Below are 12,843 nucleotides of genomic sequence, written 5' to 3'. Positions count from 1 at the left end.
TGCATTTTTATGTAACAAAAATCTTTTACCTTTGACTGGAATAAATTGTGCTGGATGTGACCTGCCTTTTACCACTTAACTACGGGGAAAGAATAAATAAATAATTCAATAGTTTAGACTTTTGACATTAATTGACATTATTCAACATTATTTAAATGTATCCACCCATATTTATAGCAAATTATGGAAAATAACAGCAAATTCTTGCCCTGTTCAGATCAGAAACATTCTTGTCAAATTGTACTTGTGTCTGATTAAATTCTTTAAGAACACATCGTGTTCCAAGCAAGTCGTAGGTTTATTTTTATCTCCTCTTTACCATTTTTGTATGTTGATGAGACAAAACATAAACAAAATTAAAATACTCATAAGAATGACTAAGAGAGGGCCCATTACCTCAGAGCCTAACCTGGAACGATTCTGATGTTTGTGAGGTATAAGAGTAACCTTACAGAGTAAGCCAATATGATAACTATATGCACTAAGTAGACAGCCACAGCAGTAAAAATTATATCAGACATATTTTCATTTCTTATGTTTTAAGAGTCACTGAATTCATGTTTAGAGATGTTTACATAAAAAAATCCTTTAAGGAACATCATATAACATGAAAAACAAAACAAAAAGTTTTAAAGAGGATGTTAAATAAGAATGTTTCGCTGTTATTGTGATTTTTCATTAGTTTCTTCCCGTTTTATATGTCAAGCGTGGTGTGCTATCTGTTTTCCACTAGAGGGCAGCATTTCTAGAAATAAAATGAAAATAAAGAGATGTTCAGATACAAACAGGCAAACAAGAAAAAAAAACAACACTTCTCTTGAAAGAACACAGAAGCTGGTGAAAGTAGATGAAACATTCAGGAGAATCCTGAATGTTAGAGACTTGAGATTGGAGTGGAGATTCACCTTCTAGGACATTGACCTAAAACATAGTCAGAGTCACAATGGGGCGGTTTAGATCAAAGCAAGGTTGTCCCCGAGTGAAAGTGCAGTCCTCGCTCCAAGGGACCGAGGACTTAGAAACTTAGGGACGACTTTAAAATGTATGTTGTACGTCCTATTTGTCTAAACTTGAGATATTTTGCAAAGAGGAACATACAGAAATGTGTACTGGCTAAATGCCACAAGAACACATCAAAGTAAAGAAAATAGTTAACTGTAGTGTTAAAATTTCCACACAAATATTAGAGTTATGATAAACTCCACTTTTCAGTCTCATTCATGTTTCATACATCACATATTTTCAATGATTTAAAACGCCTGTGGATGTTAGATGTCGACTAACCTGCTCCTCGCTACTACTACTCACCAAATGTCCCTTTGGATAGTTTTAATCTTACTGATTATATCTGTGTTTGAGTTATTGCCTTATAATGTTACCCATTTTAATTATTTGGATGAATTTTAGGTCACATCACGTGCTTTCAATCGTGGTTAAAGTAATAACATGTAGCAAAATCAGAAACAGAGGACTTGTTGAGTCTCCTGCCAGTCATCATCTAGAAAATGAAGATGTGTAAAGCTGATTTTGTATGACAAATTGATTTTGCTGTCATCTTAATGGTTAGAATTGTCTTTCACTCATTTTTTTATGTGTTTAGAGGGTTAGAGTTAGCATTCGTCCATTTTTATTTGTCTAGTAAAGGTCAAAGGTAAAGGTAATTTTATTTATATAGCACGTTTTCAGCAACAAGGCAATACAAAGTGCTTTACAGGAATTAAGAGGAAATACAAACAAAATAACAAACCAAAGGAAAGAGCAAAAGAAGAAAAAGCTAATAATGTTGATCCAAAGTAAATAACCTAGATATTCCTATTCAGGGTTGATAGATAGGCATAAGTAAGTATCCTCTGGTCTAATTCCTTTTCTTGGTTGGGAGAATAGGAGTCTAAAAAGTAGTTGTTAAGGTAGTTTTTCTGGATTCCAAGTTCTAATCCCTGTTCTGGGTTGCTAAATAAGTATAAGTAAGCAAGTATCCTATGGACTTCTGGGTCGGTAGATAAGTATAAGTAAGTAAGTATCCTCTGGTCTAATTCCTTTTCTGGGTTGGGAGAATAGGAGTCTAGTTTTAGCTTGCACTAGTTTTGTAAATATGTTTTGCTTCCACATTTGCTTCCACAAATTTTAATGTGTTTAGTTGTTCAACATCCGTGGAGCAAAGATTCTTGCTTAGCAAATTAGTGGTTAGTGAACCTAACTTTTTGGTTAGCTTTTATAGTCGTAGAAAATGTCATGCATTGATGCTCTTCCCCTTCAGCTGCTACTGGCCAGAGGGAAAACAGCAAGGTTATGACCTGCTGACCTGAAGCACAAAGCTGCAATTATCAGCATCCATGTAATAACAAAAAGAACTTTCCTCACTCTCAAACAAACAGATGGCTCATTGTTGTGGACATTTGTCTCAATCTGTGCACAATTTATTTTGCAGACTTGAGCTACATTGTGACCCCTCGCTTCATCAACACTTTTAACGCACGTCAAACATTTCCTGTTAGCTTGACTTAACATTTCACACACAGATCCTTTAGATAGACCATTGTAAACCTTCGCGACCCATTTAACCACGAGGTTGCTGTGATGCTTTGTAACATCTTAAGTGGTCAGAAGGCATTATTTTAACTGCTTGTGGTTGTGTGGGAACTGGCCCACTGACAGTTAACCTTGACCACATGTTCCAGCATACCAAACGGGCCCTTTAATGATAACCTGGTGTAATGACTGTCTTCTTCGGAAGGAATGCTCCATGAAAAACACAGCACTCGCCTTTTTTGCGCATTTTTGTTCAATGCGAAAAGCTGCATGTCCCAATGCTGAATCAACTCAAATTGGAATGAAATGAACAGCTGAGTCTCTGCACTTTTCCTTTCTTCAATAAATGTTCTTTATTTACTGCGATGCATGTATTTTCTGCTGTGATCTCTTTGCACATAGCAGCCAAATAAAAATGAGTGATTCATATCATGATTCAAGTATTTAAGACAGGGGAGGAAATGTACTGACATTCCTCTGGGGAGGAAACTGTTAGACATGTCATGACATCAGTGCTGACAGATTTGCATGGTTTTGCTGCACAATATAAATCACTGAGAGCATGGGTTATAGTAATGTTCTGCTTATGGCTAAATTAGAGACTGCAGAATTTTTAGTGGCTCAAAACAAAAGTGTGCTGTTTTTGTCTGCCTGGCAACTGGTCTGCCTTCATGACCTGACCTTGTAAAAATACCCCATTAATCAGGTGTCCACTCTTTGAACTTGAACTTATGGCAGCTTCACCACAATAAACACAGTTAAATAACAGAAGCTATAACAAAGTTATCAGATATTTAGCCTGGAAACATTGCAAGCAAATCCTATCTGAATGATCAGATTTTTTTTCTCACACAAAGCTAAAGAGTTTATAGTCTAGAGAAACATAAGACAGATTCCACATAATTATTTCTTCAGCAAAAATGAAGCCAACAAAAAAAAAGTTGTCAGAAAACTAAGTTTGGCATTGCTTATTAACCTAAGAGTAGAAATAAATTCAACAAAATAGATTAAGTGATCTTTCAACAGCAAGCAAGTGTCTGCTCTGGATCCAATAAGGACAGAAATCAGCAATGATCTAATATAAGCCAATATCGCTGCCCATCAATTGTGAAAGGGTTATAAGGCCATTTTCTACAAAAGTGAAACATAATTTTAATAATTGCAAATAGAAAATATTTATGGTTTCTGCCAATCTTCCCAAGAGAGATGGAAATCCACCCTTAGGTCAGAGAGTGACATGCTCAGAGAAAACCGAAGAGCTCCATCTTAGACTCCACAGAGCTTGGTTAGCATGCTAAATGTTAAAGTTCATGACAGGATACATAGAAAAAGATTGATCATATCTGACAGGTCAGGAAATGTTGCCAGCAGAAAGCCTCTCCTTTCCACATATACGACATTATCATGAATGCAACACTGCATCTGAATAAACTACAAGACGTCTGGAATAATGTCCTTTAAATAAATGAGATCAAACCATGAGCAGTATGTTAGGTGTAGATATTGATATCATACATTTATTTATTTATTTTTTTACCCGAGACCAGCATTGACGAATTGCGTAGATCTTACGAATTGGACTTGTTTTGGACCCAAAGCACTTAGGCACCTTGCAGCCACTGAGTTTATAATGAAGTCGTGAGTACAGGAAACTATTTGATGAAAAGGACAGAATCAAGCTGTTGCAATGGCTCAGTCAAAGTTCAGAACGGAAGCTGATTGAGATGCTGTGTTTGTTAAGAGAGTTGCACAAAGTCAAAGACCTGTGAGGTTTAATCAATCAATCAATCAATCAATCAATCAATCAATCAATCAATCAAATTTTATTTGTATAGCACATTTCAGCAGCAAGACATTTCAAAGTGCTTTACATCATTACAAACAGAAACACAATGCAACATAGAATCAATAATCAAAACAAAGCATTAAGTCAAGTTCCATCAATAAATTTGTAATTGATTACGTTTCAAATACAATCCTAAACAGGTGGGTTTTTAGTTGAGATTTAAAAGAAGTCAGTGTTTCAGCTGTTTTACAGTTTTCTGGAAGTTTGTTCCAAATTTGTGGTGCATAGATGCTGAAAGCTGCTTCTCCTCGTTTGGTTCTGGTTCTGGGGATGCAGAACAGACCAGAACCGGAAGACCTGAGAGGTCTGGAAGGTTGATACAACAACAGCAGATCTTTAATGTATTGTGGTGCTAAGCCGTTCAGTGATTTATAAACTAACAACAGTATTTTAAAGTCTATTCTTTGAGCTACAGGGAGCCAGTGTAGGGACTTTAAAATTGGTGTTATGTGCTCTATCTTCCTGGTTTTAGTGAGAACGCGAGGAGCAGCATTACTTAATGAATTTAAGTAATGTTGTAAATAAGATTGACTCACAATGTCTCCAGAACTATGAGAGTCTGAGAGAAAGCGACTACTTCAAGCTACTGTGGTTTGACGCTACTGAGTCATAGGCTGTACTTTTGTGCCAAACTGTTAAGACTGGAGGTCTGATGAAAATAGATATTTGACAATGAAACTGAAGAGACAACTTGCAAAGATGATTGGTAAAAAATACACAAAGTGGTGAAAAATGACAGGAGACCAGACGAGGCAAAGCAAAGAAAGGATCCAGCAAGTGTGGAAGGAGAGAGAGAGGAAATTAAACACTGAGGGAAAGGTGGAAATGACAAAAGGGACTGGAAAAGCTAATTACAGGAGAGTGGATGCAGCTGGGCAAGGGAGCAGGTACAGGCAAACGAGGAAATAATTATCAGTTGTGATGGGGAGCAGAATGGTGGGTGAGGTAAAAAACAGAGAACGAAAGGAGAAAACAAACTTGAACAATAGGTAGAAATAAATATTAATCCGATGAAACAAATCAAAAGACAAAAACCAAGAATAATTGAACTGACACCAGGAATAAACCAAAATGGCAGGATAAAATTAACAGCTATTAGGAAAACAATCCAAAAAGAAAATAACTGAATCTAAAAGTCCAAATCTCAACAGATCTTAATAGCAACTTTTCTTCAAAGTTACAAACTTATGTATTAAAGTTTTCTCTTTCTTTGACAACTAGAATCACAACACTTTTGATCTCACGGACAAAAACAACTGGAAACCTCTGTAATGTTGTAGAATAATCTTTAACACACCTCTATGATTAATAGCTGACAGATGCATGGCAGTCTATGTTGTGAATAAGACTGCTGAAATATGCAGGGCATTGTTTCAACCCGACAGCAGGGATTTTATAGCTGCCATGCGCCGTCAAAAGAGAGTTCAGCAGCCAACTGCACCCAACTGCCGGTAAATCTCAGACAGAGTGATTCATAACCGTTGTGTCAGTTCGCTCGGTGTCGTCACAGTTTGTTTGTTGTGTCCTTGGGAAAACTCGACAAACCAGACACAGACGTGTGTTTTTAAGTGCGACTTCGCCGTATATCCTGAGTATTCAATGGCATGTAGGAAAAGTGATGCAGCAAGAAGGTCTGTGGTTCAAATCCTGACCTGACTGGATTTGAAATGGATACTTTCAGTGTGCCGCTCAGTGTGTTCTCCTTGGGATTGATCGGCTCTCTCCTGCTATAAAACATTAACAGCAAATTGGTGGAGGCATGGGATTAAACTAAATTTGCCTGTTTCAGTTTGTTTCAGTACCCTTTGCACATTTTTGCATTAATAATTGATCTATTATCCTAAATGGGAGGGAGATAATTAGTTACCAGAGTGTATTTAACTTCCCACTTGAGGATTATTGCAGTACTTATACATTGAATATTTCATTAATTCATACATTAATAATATAAAGTCATGGCAGTTTTACTCCAGGTTTTTGTTGGCAGATGAATACATTGAAGTATTGGCAAGAACATGATGTAAACATGAAAAACAAAGTCACAGATTCAGGCGATTAAATATATGTATACATTCTCAGCAAGAGAAGTAGAAGTAGTGGTGTTTGTGTCCATTTTGTTTGGTGTCTTCTGGCAAGGAGAAAAGTCTCTAGGAATCCAGGTAAAGACTACAACTGTCAAGGTTCTGGTCAATAGGTTTTAACAACTTTTCACTATAAGAATTTGACTTTTTCTTCAATTCAATTGATTTATATTGCACCATTTCACAGCAAATGTTGTCTCAAGACACTTTACTGAAAAAAAGTCATTTTGATTTAATTACCCGTACATTCCAACCGATCCTGGTTATGAAATAGTGGATTTAGCTCAGTTTATTATTGTAATTAGTTTAAAAGGTTTTCTATCTAAGGAAACCCAGCACCAAGTCCCTCAACATTCACTGTATAGACTTTACCTGGTGTGGGATATCTGACTAGTTTGCAGGGTGACACGTCAGAACACCCACCAAAATTGATATTTCAAAGTAAAGGCACATTAATGCTTTTTTTTTTTGGCTAAGACCGACTTTGAACTTTTTGAACTGTTCAGCCTGACAGTCGACTATTTGGCTCCACCATTTGACCCCTCTGACCTTTGAATGCATGCCTTTTTCCTGTTTCACCTCAAATCTATACTGCTTCATGTAATATTGTCTTCTACACAATAACCTTATGTGCATAATAACTTTATGTGTGTCATGTTATTCCTAAAGACAGAAAACACATAAGATATAGATATGACTGGCGTGTAGAAAGTGACTTTCAAGGAATTCAAATTGAAACTCAAGGACAATGGGGCAATAAGATGATGAAGACGAGACACTAGCTAGTTATGTGAATAAGAAGCTTTCTTCAAAAAGGAGAAAGCGCTTTGGTAACAAAAGTCAAAGTTTGCTTTAGGCAATCCGTAGTTAATTGAACTATGGATTGTTCAATTAATGCAACTTTTTAAAACTATTTGTATTTATCAGATAGGATTTTATTGAGGTGAGAAAATTCCATAGCAGACAGCAATAACATGCATTAACATACCTCTGCAAAGGCTAGGTTAGCAAACCCGGACTTACTCACTTATTACCTGTAAGTACCCCTTTGGAAATACACATCTATAACTTTTGGCACACAGACCTCTAATAACAAACGGCTAACAACCAGTCATTATGGGGGCTTGAGCAGGAGATTTACAAATCCTAGGTTCGGTGGCATTGGACTGGTTCCCCCTTGCTTGAAAATGGTTATTCCATCAAGGGCACAGCTAGCAGCGTGATAAAATCTGCCTGATTTATTCCCGGCGGCTGATAATTACTGGTGTCTTGTCATCTGTCAAAAATGAATGGACAGGGAGAGTCCGAGGCAGTATTCTCTCCATGCTCTGTTCTAGCAGAGCAGTAAATCTGACATGTTTGTAAAGCCACAAATCACTCGCTGCGATAAAGCCTTTGCTCCCCTTGCGGCTGAGTGACATGTGCAGAGCATTTTAAACTGTTTTGGCTATGAAGATATTTGGGATATCAGAAAGAGAAAGGTGTGGTGAAGATAGGTTTTATAACCTTCCAGGCGTGGAACATCATAAACAAGAGAAATATTGAAATACTTAGACTGAATGTTGTTCAGGTGTCTTCTTGCACAATTTTAGGATAATCTTTGGTGAAATGTCAACTCTCTTCACAATTGTATTGCGTATAAATGGATGCTTGACTTTAACTTACACACAATGCAGGGGTAACATAATTATGTAATGATAAGCTTAATAAGAATGGATCAATAGCAGTAACTCATTGGGGAAGCACCTTGCATCAAGGAGGTCTTGGGTTCGAGGATTATCTGAATGGTGTTTGCATGTTGGGTTCTCTCTGGGTATTCAGCAGTTTAAAAACCTGTAGGTCAGAATAACATTCAGAAGGCGGCCTGTATGCTTGTAGAGGTGTACTGTATGACTACTCTTCTAAGTGCCAGTTTAAAATCAGCTACACTTAGTGGTTTAGATAGATACAACCAGCTGGCTCAGATTGGACGGGACTTCAGCAGATGACTGGCTGAATTATCCATACTAGTGAAAAGACTGGAGAAATATTTGGTGTTCAATAGTTGGACATCCAGAGGTGTAGGTCTGGACTGAAACTGGGCTGGCGTCTCAAAGAGTTGGACACATAATAAAAGGAGAGAGCAGGAAGGAAGCAATGTTTCTCAATGACCCCCGGTTCAGTGCCTGAGAGGCTGCTTTTAATCTACCCATCGTTGACCATACACTCTGGTAAAAGTCAAAGGAATCACTTAAAGACACAGTAGTAATCTAAGACGTGACAGTCAGTCTTTTCCCTCTTCATTTATTGTCAGAAGCAGATCACATGGTGAATTGTAGTGATTGTTTTCTGCATTAACCCAACATTCCTTCTAAAAAGTCACAAGCAATTATCTACCTTACGCAAAACTACAATATGTGAAACTGTGCGAATGTTCCACTTCCACCGAAGTGGCACCCTTTCCTCACAAGCAAAGACGATGAAAGATCGATTGTTGAGGCCAGCAGCAATCACAGGTTCTAATTGTGAAATATTTACCCTTGGTTTTCCCTCTCTTTGAAGTGGAGGCCTCACTTTGGTCTTGTCCTCAGGTGCTGCCCAGGCCTGATTTATGGGAATGGGTTTCAGGGCAGCCACTTTAAATTACATGGCCCTTAAAACTGAGCAAACAGAAAGACAGGGAGAGCGAGAATCGCCACTGTAGAGACAGCTAATTGGCAGGATGAAGCCTACCTGCTGGAGATAAGAAGGTTCCGCTTCACCTAGACTCAATAGGAGAGGAAACATACACCAGATTAGGTCACTTTGATAAATGTTCAATTCCTCTAGGACAGTGATGTCCGAAGCCAGTCCTCAAGGGCTGGCATCTGTTAACTTCTAGTTCTTTCCATGCCTCATCACACTTGAATCAAATGATGGCTCATTAGCGAGCTCTGCAGATCTTTGGCATGTTGAAGAGGTAGCTGAAGCATTTGAATAAGGTGTGTTGAAGCAGAAACGCATCTAAACCCCAACTCTTGAGTTGGACAGGGATCCTCAAATCCAGGCCTCGAGGGCCAGTGTTCTAGAACTTTTAGATGTGTCCCTGATCCAACACAGCTAAATCAAATGGTTGAATTACCTCCTCAGCATGCAGTCAAGTCCTCCAGAGTCCTGCTAATGGCCTCATTATTTGACTCTTTGGAGCAGAGACACATCTGAATGTTTCAGAACACCGACCCCCGAGGCTTGGAGTTGAGGACCACCCGTCTAGGATATATGTATGGTAATCAATATGCAGTGCAGGAATCAAAGTATATGATTTACTGTGATTGTTTCATTTCAAACTGAAAGAGTTGAAAAAGCAAATCCCAATATTTGGGAACCATAAAAACTGCTCAGCTATACTGAAAGTCTTTAGGGAAAGAGTAAGAATAGAGGTAATGATGTAATAAGAATATGTAAGAAAAAACTAGTTTAATAAACCACTTCAATAAGTTGTTAAATTGAAGAATATTTGAAATAGTTTTGGTAATTCTAACCGACCTCAAACGGGGAAAGATCGGTCTGATATAATATCAGACAGTTAAGGAAGGCTATATTTCTTTTCATGCAGTGTGTGTAAATATCTAGTAGCTGCAGCTCTTCTGAATGATATGATGAGAGATGTGAGGGAGAGTCAGCGCAGGAGGAGGAGGTGACAGTGCCATTTGCCTGCAGGGCGCCCATAAACTTGGAAGGAGAGAGAGAGTGCATCATTCCTCTCAAATGATTGTACCATGTGACTCCAAGATCTTTTAAAAAGCAGACCAACCTGTCTTTTTGAGGTAAAGGTAGCCACGGTGCACCAGAGGAGTAAGACAGAGAGAATACCTGGGCAGCAGCAAACACCGACAGCCCCACTCACTGAACACACCAAGGGAGTGCGTTGATGAGGCAGACAACTTCTAACCAACGAATTCCGCTCTCAGACTTTGCTCGGACTTGTCTGGTGTCCCGCATTATTGACACAATGAGCTGCAGCAGTGTCACCAGTTCCGAGTTTTCTGAGGAAGAGCTCGAGATTGGCGCGCTGGGACAAGGCGATGACGATGGAGGTGTCAAACCGTCTTTCCAAGGCAGCGCCAGCGACCCTGAGGATGGCCAGAACAAGAAGCGTAACAGACCGGTCCGTTCGAAGGCTCGGAGAATGGCTGCTAATGTGCGAGAGCGAAAGCGCATCATGGACTACAACCAAGCGTTCAATGCTCTCCGAGTTGCCCTGAATCATGACCTGAGTGGCAAACGGTTGTCTAAGATCGCCACTCTGCAGAGGGCCATCAACCGCATCTCTGCCCTCTCAGTATTCCTGAGTTCAAATCCTCCCAACAAGCCGTGCAGCCACCGGGAATGCCACAGGTCGCCTGCAGGACCAGCTGTGGTGGGAGGGTCTCGACTGGAACAGACCAGAGTTGCAGTTCCTCGCCTGGACCATCAAAGCTATGTCCCCTGGCATGCATCTATCTCTCAGCAGCTGCAGCCGCAACAGGGGCCTCACCTCCACAGGCTGTCTGCGGATCCACACGCATATATGGATAACACGGTGACATCATGTCCACCTTCACCACACTACCCTTGTTATCCAACTGAGGGACATTTTTACGCCTCTCGTGGACTCTGCAACAGCCCTGATGATCACCCGCCCAGTCCGCTGCGATACCCTCAAATGGGTGATGGGTTGGGGTATCAGTCGGGAATGTGGACCCCGTGTCCTCAAGGATACGTGGACAGTTTTGTGGAGCCACCTCCTACTCTGGGGCTTCCATGGCAGGTGAGCTACATGCAGGAGCCAGAGCACAGCTTCCCTCTGTGCTCAGATATACTGTAACAGGCTCAGATTCTATTGTGAGCCCAGAGAATCGGACAGCAGCAACAGACTTTCAGAAATGAAACTACTGGGCGCAGAACCAGCTTACTGAACTCTGTGGACTGCAGGAGGGAACGTATTATGAGCCAACATTTCTAAAGGTTTAATCTAAACCATTAGAAAGCATGCTTGTCGAAAAGGATGACATAGTGTCAGATAAATGTCATTCCTTGCGGTTGTTAAAGTTTGTGTTACATTCCTTGATGTAAGACCTTGAAAAATGAAGAGAACTGTGAAGAGAACTGCTTTGTGAGCGTTTTATTTTGTAGAAACCTCATCTTCAAAACTGCAGCACCTGTCAGTGTATTTATTATGTTATTTCGTGTTGAAGATACATTAAAGTGTATTTTGCTTTTGCAAAATAACTCATGCATCCCTTTTTGAACTCTGAAATTAAATGTTTAATCTAAATGACTTTTGCCTCCATTTTTTTTTCTTTTTTGCATTTTCACGATCAGACCAACACAAATCCTGCAAAGTTTGCAAGGATGCGTGGGGGTGCACGTGTGTGAGTTTGATTATAGCCTCAGGATGGTAGTTTCTCGTATTCTGTGAGATGACAGAGGTCCTTCGCTCAGTGGAAATGTCCTTGCAAGTCCATTCTTGTCATTTCTCTGAGAAGAGAAGTCAAGGTGGAATTTACACACACTTCAACAGAGGCAAGAGTACAACTGTGGCAGAGGTTCAAACTATAAATCAGCGAGCAGTAGAAAAGTGTGAACAGTGCTTTTCAAGAAGAACGAATGCATCCTGAGTGGGTAGGTTATTACCAATGATCCTCCTCAATGGCAGTAATCAGCCTTGTCATGATGGAGGCTCTTTAAAAACAAGGGGTGAGTCCCAGCCGTGGCCAGTGCTCGCAGCTACACCAGACCATGCTAATTAACAATAGCTTTCCCTTCCTTGCAGTTCAGCATGATGGAAAACAGCTTTAATATTAGACTCCAGGACAGAAGCCAACGACAGATTTATGTGGGTTCAGGAAGGAAGAGTGCGCCCCGTCATCAGCGCAGTGAAATCCCCTGCTGGGCTGCACCGGCCCGCAGGTGTAATTGGGTGTGTTAGGAGTTTTTTTTTTTTGAACGTCCTGGAGGTCTAACAACAAGGACCTTGAGACAGAGAGAGCTGGTGCACACTCAGTGGAAAAATAACCAGGTATGGGCACAACAACAATTAGCAAGCAGGAAGCAGTGGGGAGATGAACACAGAGATGAATGGAGAGAAGGGGCGAAATAATATGAGAAGGAGGATGTTGGTGGTGAGAAAAAGAAGAGTGACAACACTCTGGGCCTGTTGTTTAGTCTCTGCGCAGACGTGAATCACTGGGAAAGCTTGAATCACCAGTGAGAGACAGCGATGGCTGACAGTGCAGTGACGGCATGTCTCTTTCTCCTCCCTCTTTGGCTCAAAGGTCGATCTGCATTCACTCCTGTGCCAGTTTATTTGCTCACTTGAGAGCTGCAGAGTGACAGTGAGCTGATGTAACGCTCTGTGAATCATATTTCTTTTCCGAAGTTTTTTAA

At 40.0% G+C, this 12,843-nt stretch overlaps 1 protein-coding gene across 1 annotated transcript; it reads left to right on the top strand.

Annotated features, from left to right (window-relative positions):
- Window positions 1-10,257: 10,257 nt before the first annotated feature.
- bhlha9 (basic helix-loop-helix family, member a9) lies at window positions 10,258-11,562 on the top strand. The gene has a single exon (XM_032575787.1). It carries the CDS (start codon window positions 10,346-10,348, stop codon window positions 11,279-11,281), a length of 936 nt encoding a protein of 311 aa, XP_032431678.1. The 5' UTR covers window positions 10,258-10,345; the 3' UTR covers window positions 11,282-11,562.
- The last annotated feature ends 1,281 nt before the right edge of the window (window positions 11,563-12,843 follow it).

The sequence above is a fragment of the Xiphophorus hellerii genome, chromosome 11 (genome assembly GCF_003331165.1).
Source record: "Xiphophorus hellerii strain 12219 chromosome 11, Xiphophorus_hellerii-4.1, whole genome shotgun sequence".
NCBI lineage: Eukaryota > Metazoa > Chordata > Actinopteri > Cyprinodontiformes > Poeciliidae > Xiphophorus > Xiphophorus hellerii.
The sequence above is the reverse complement of the archived record's forward strand: the minus strand, read 5'-3'. Positions and strand labels throughout refer to the sequence as shown.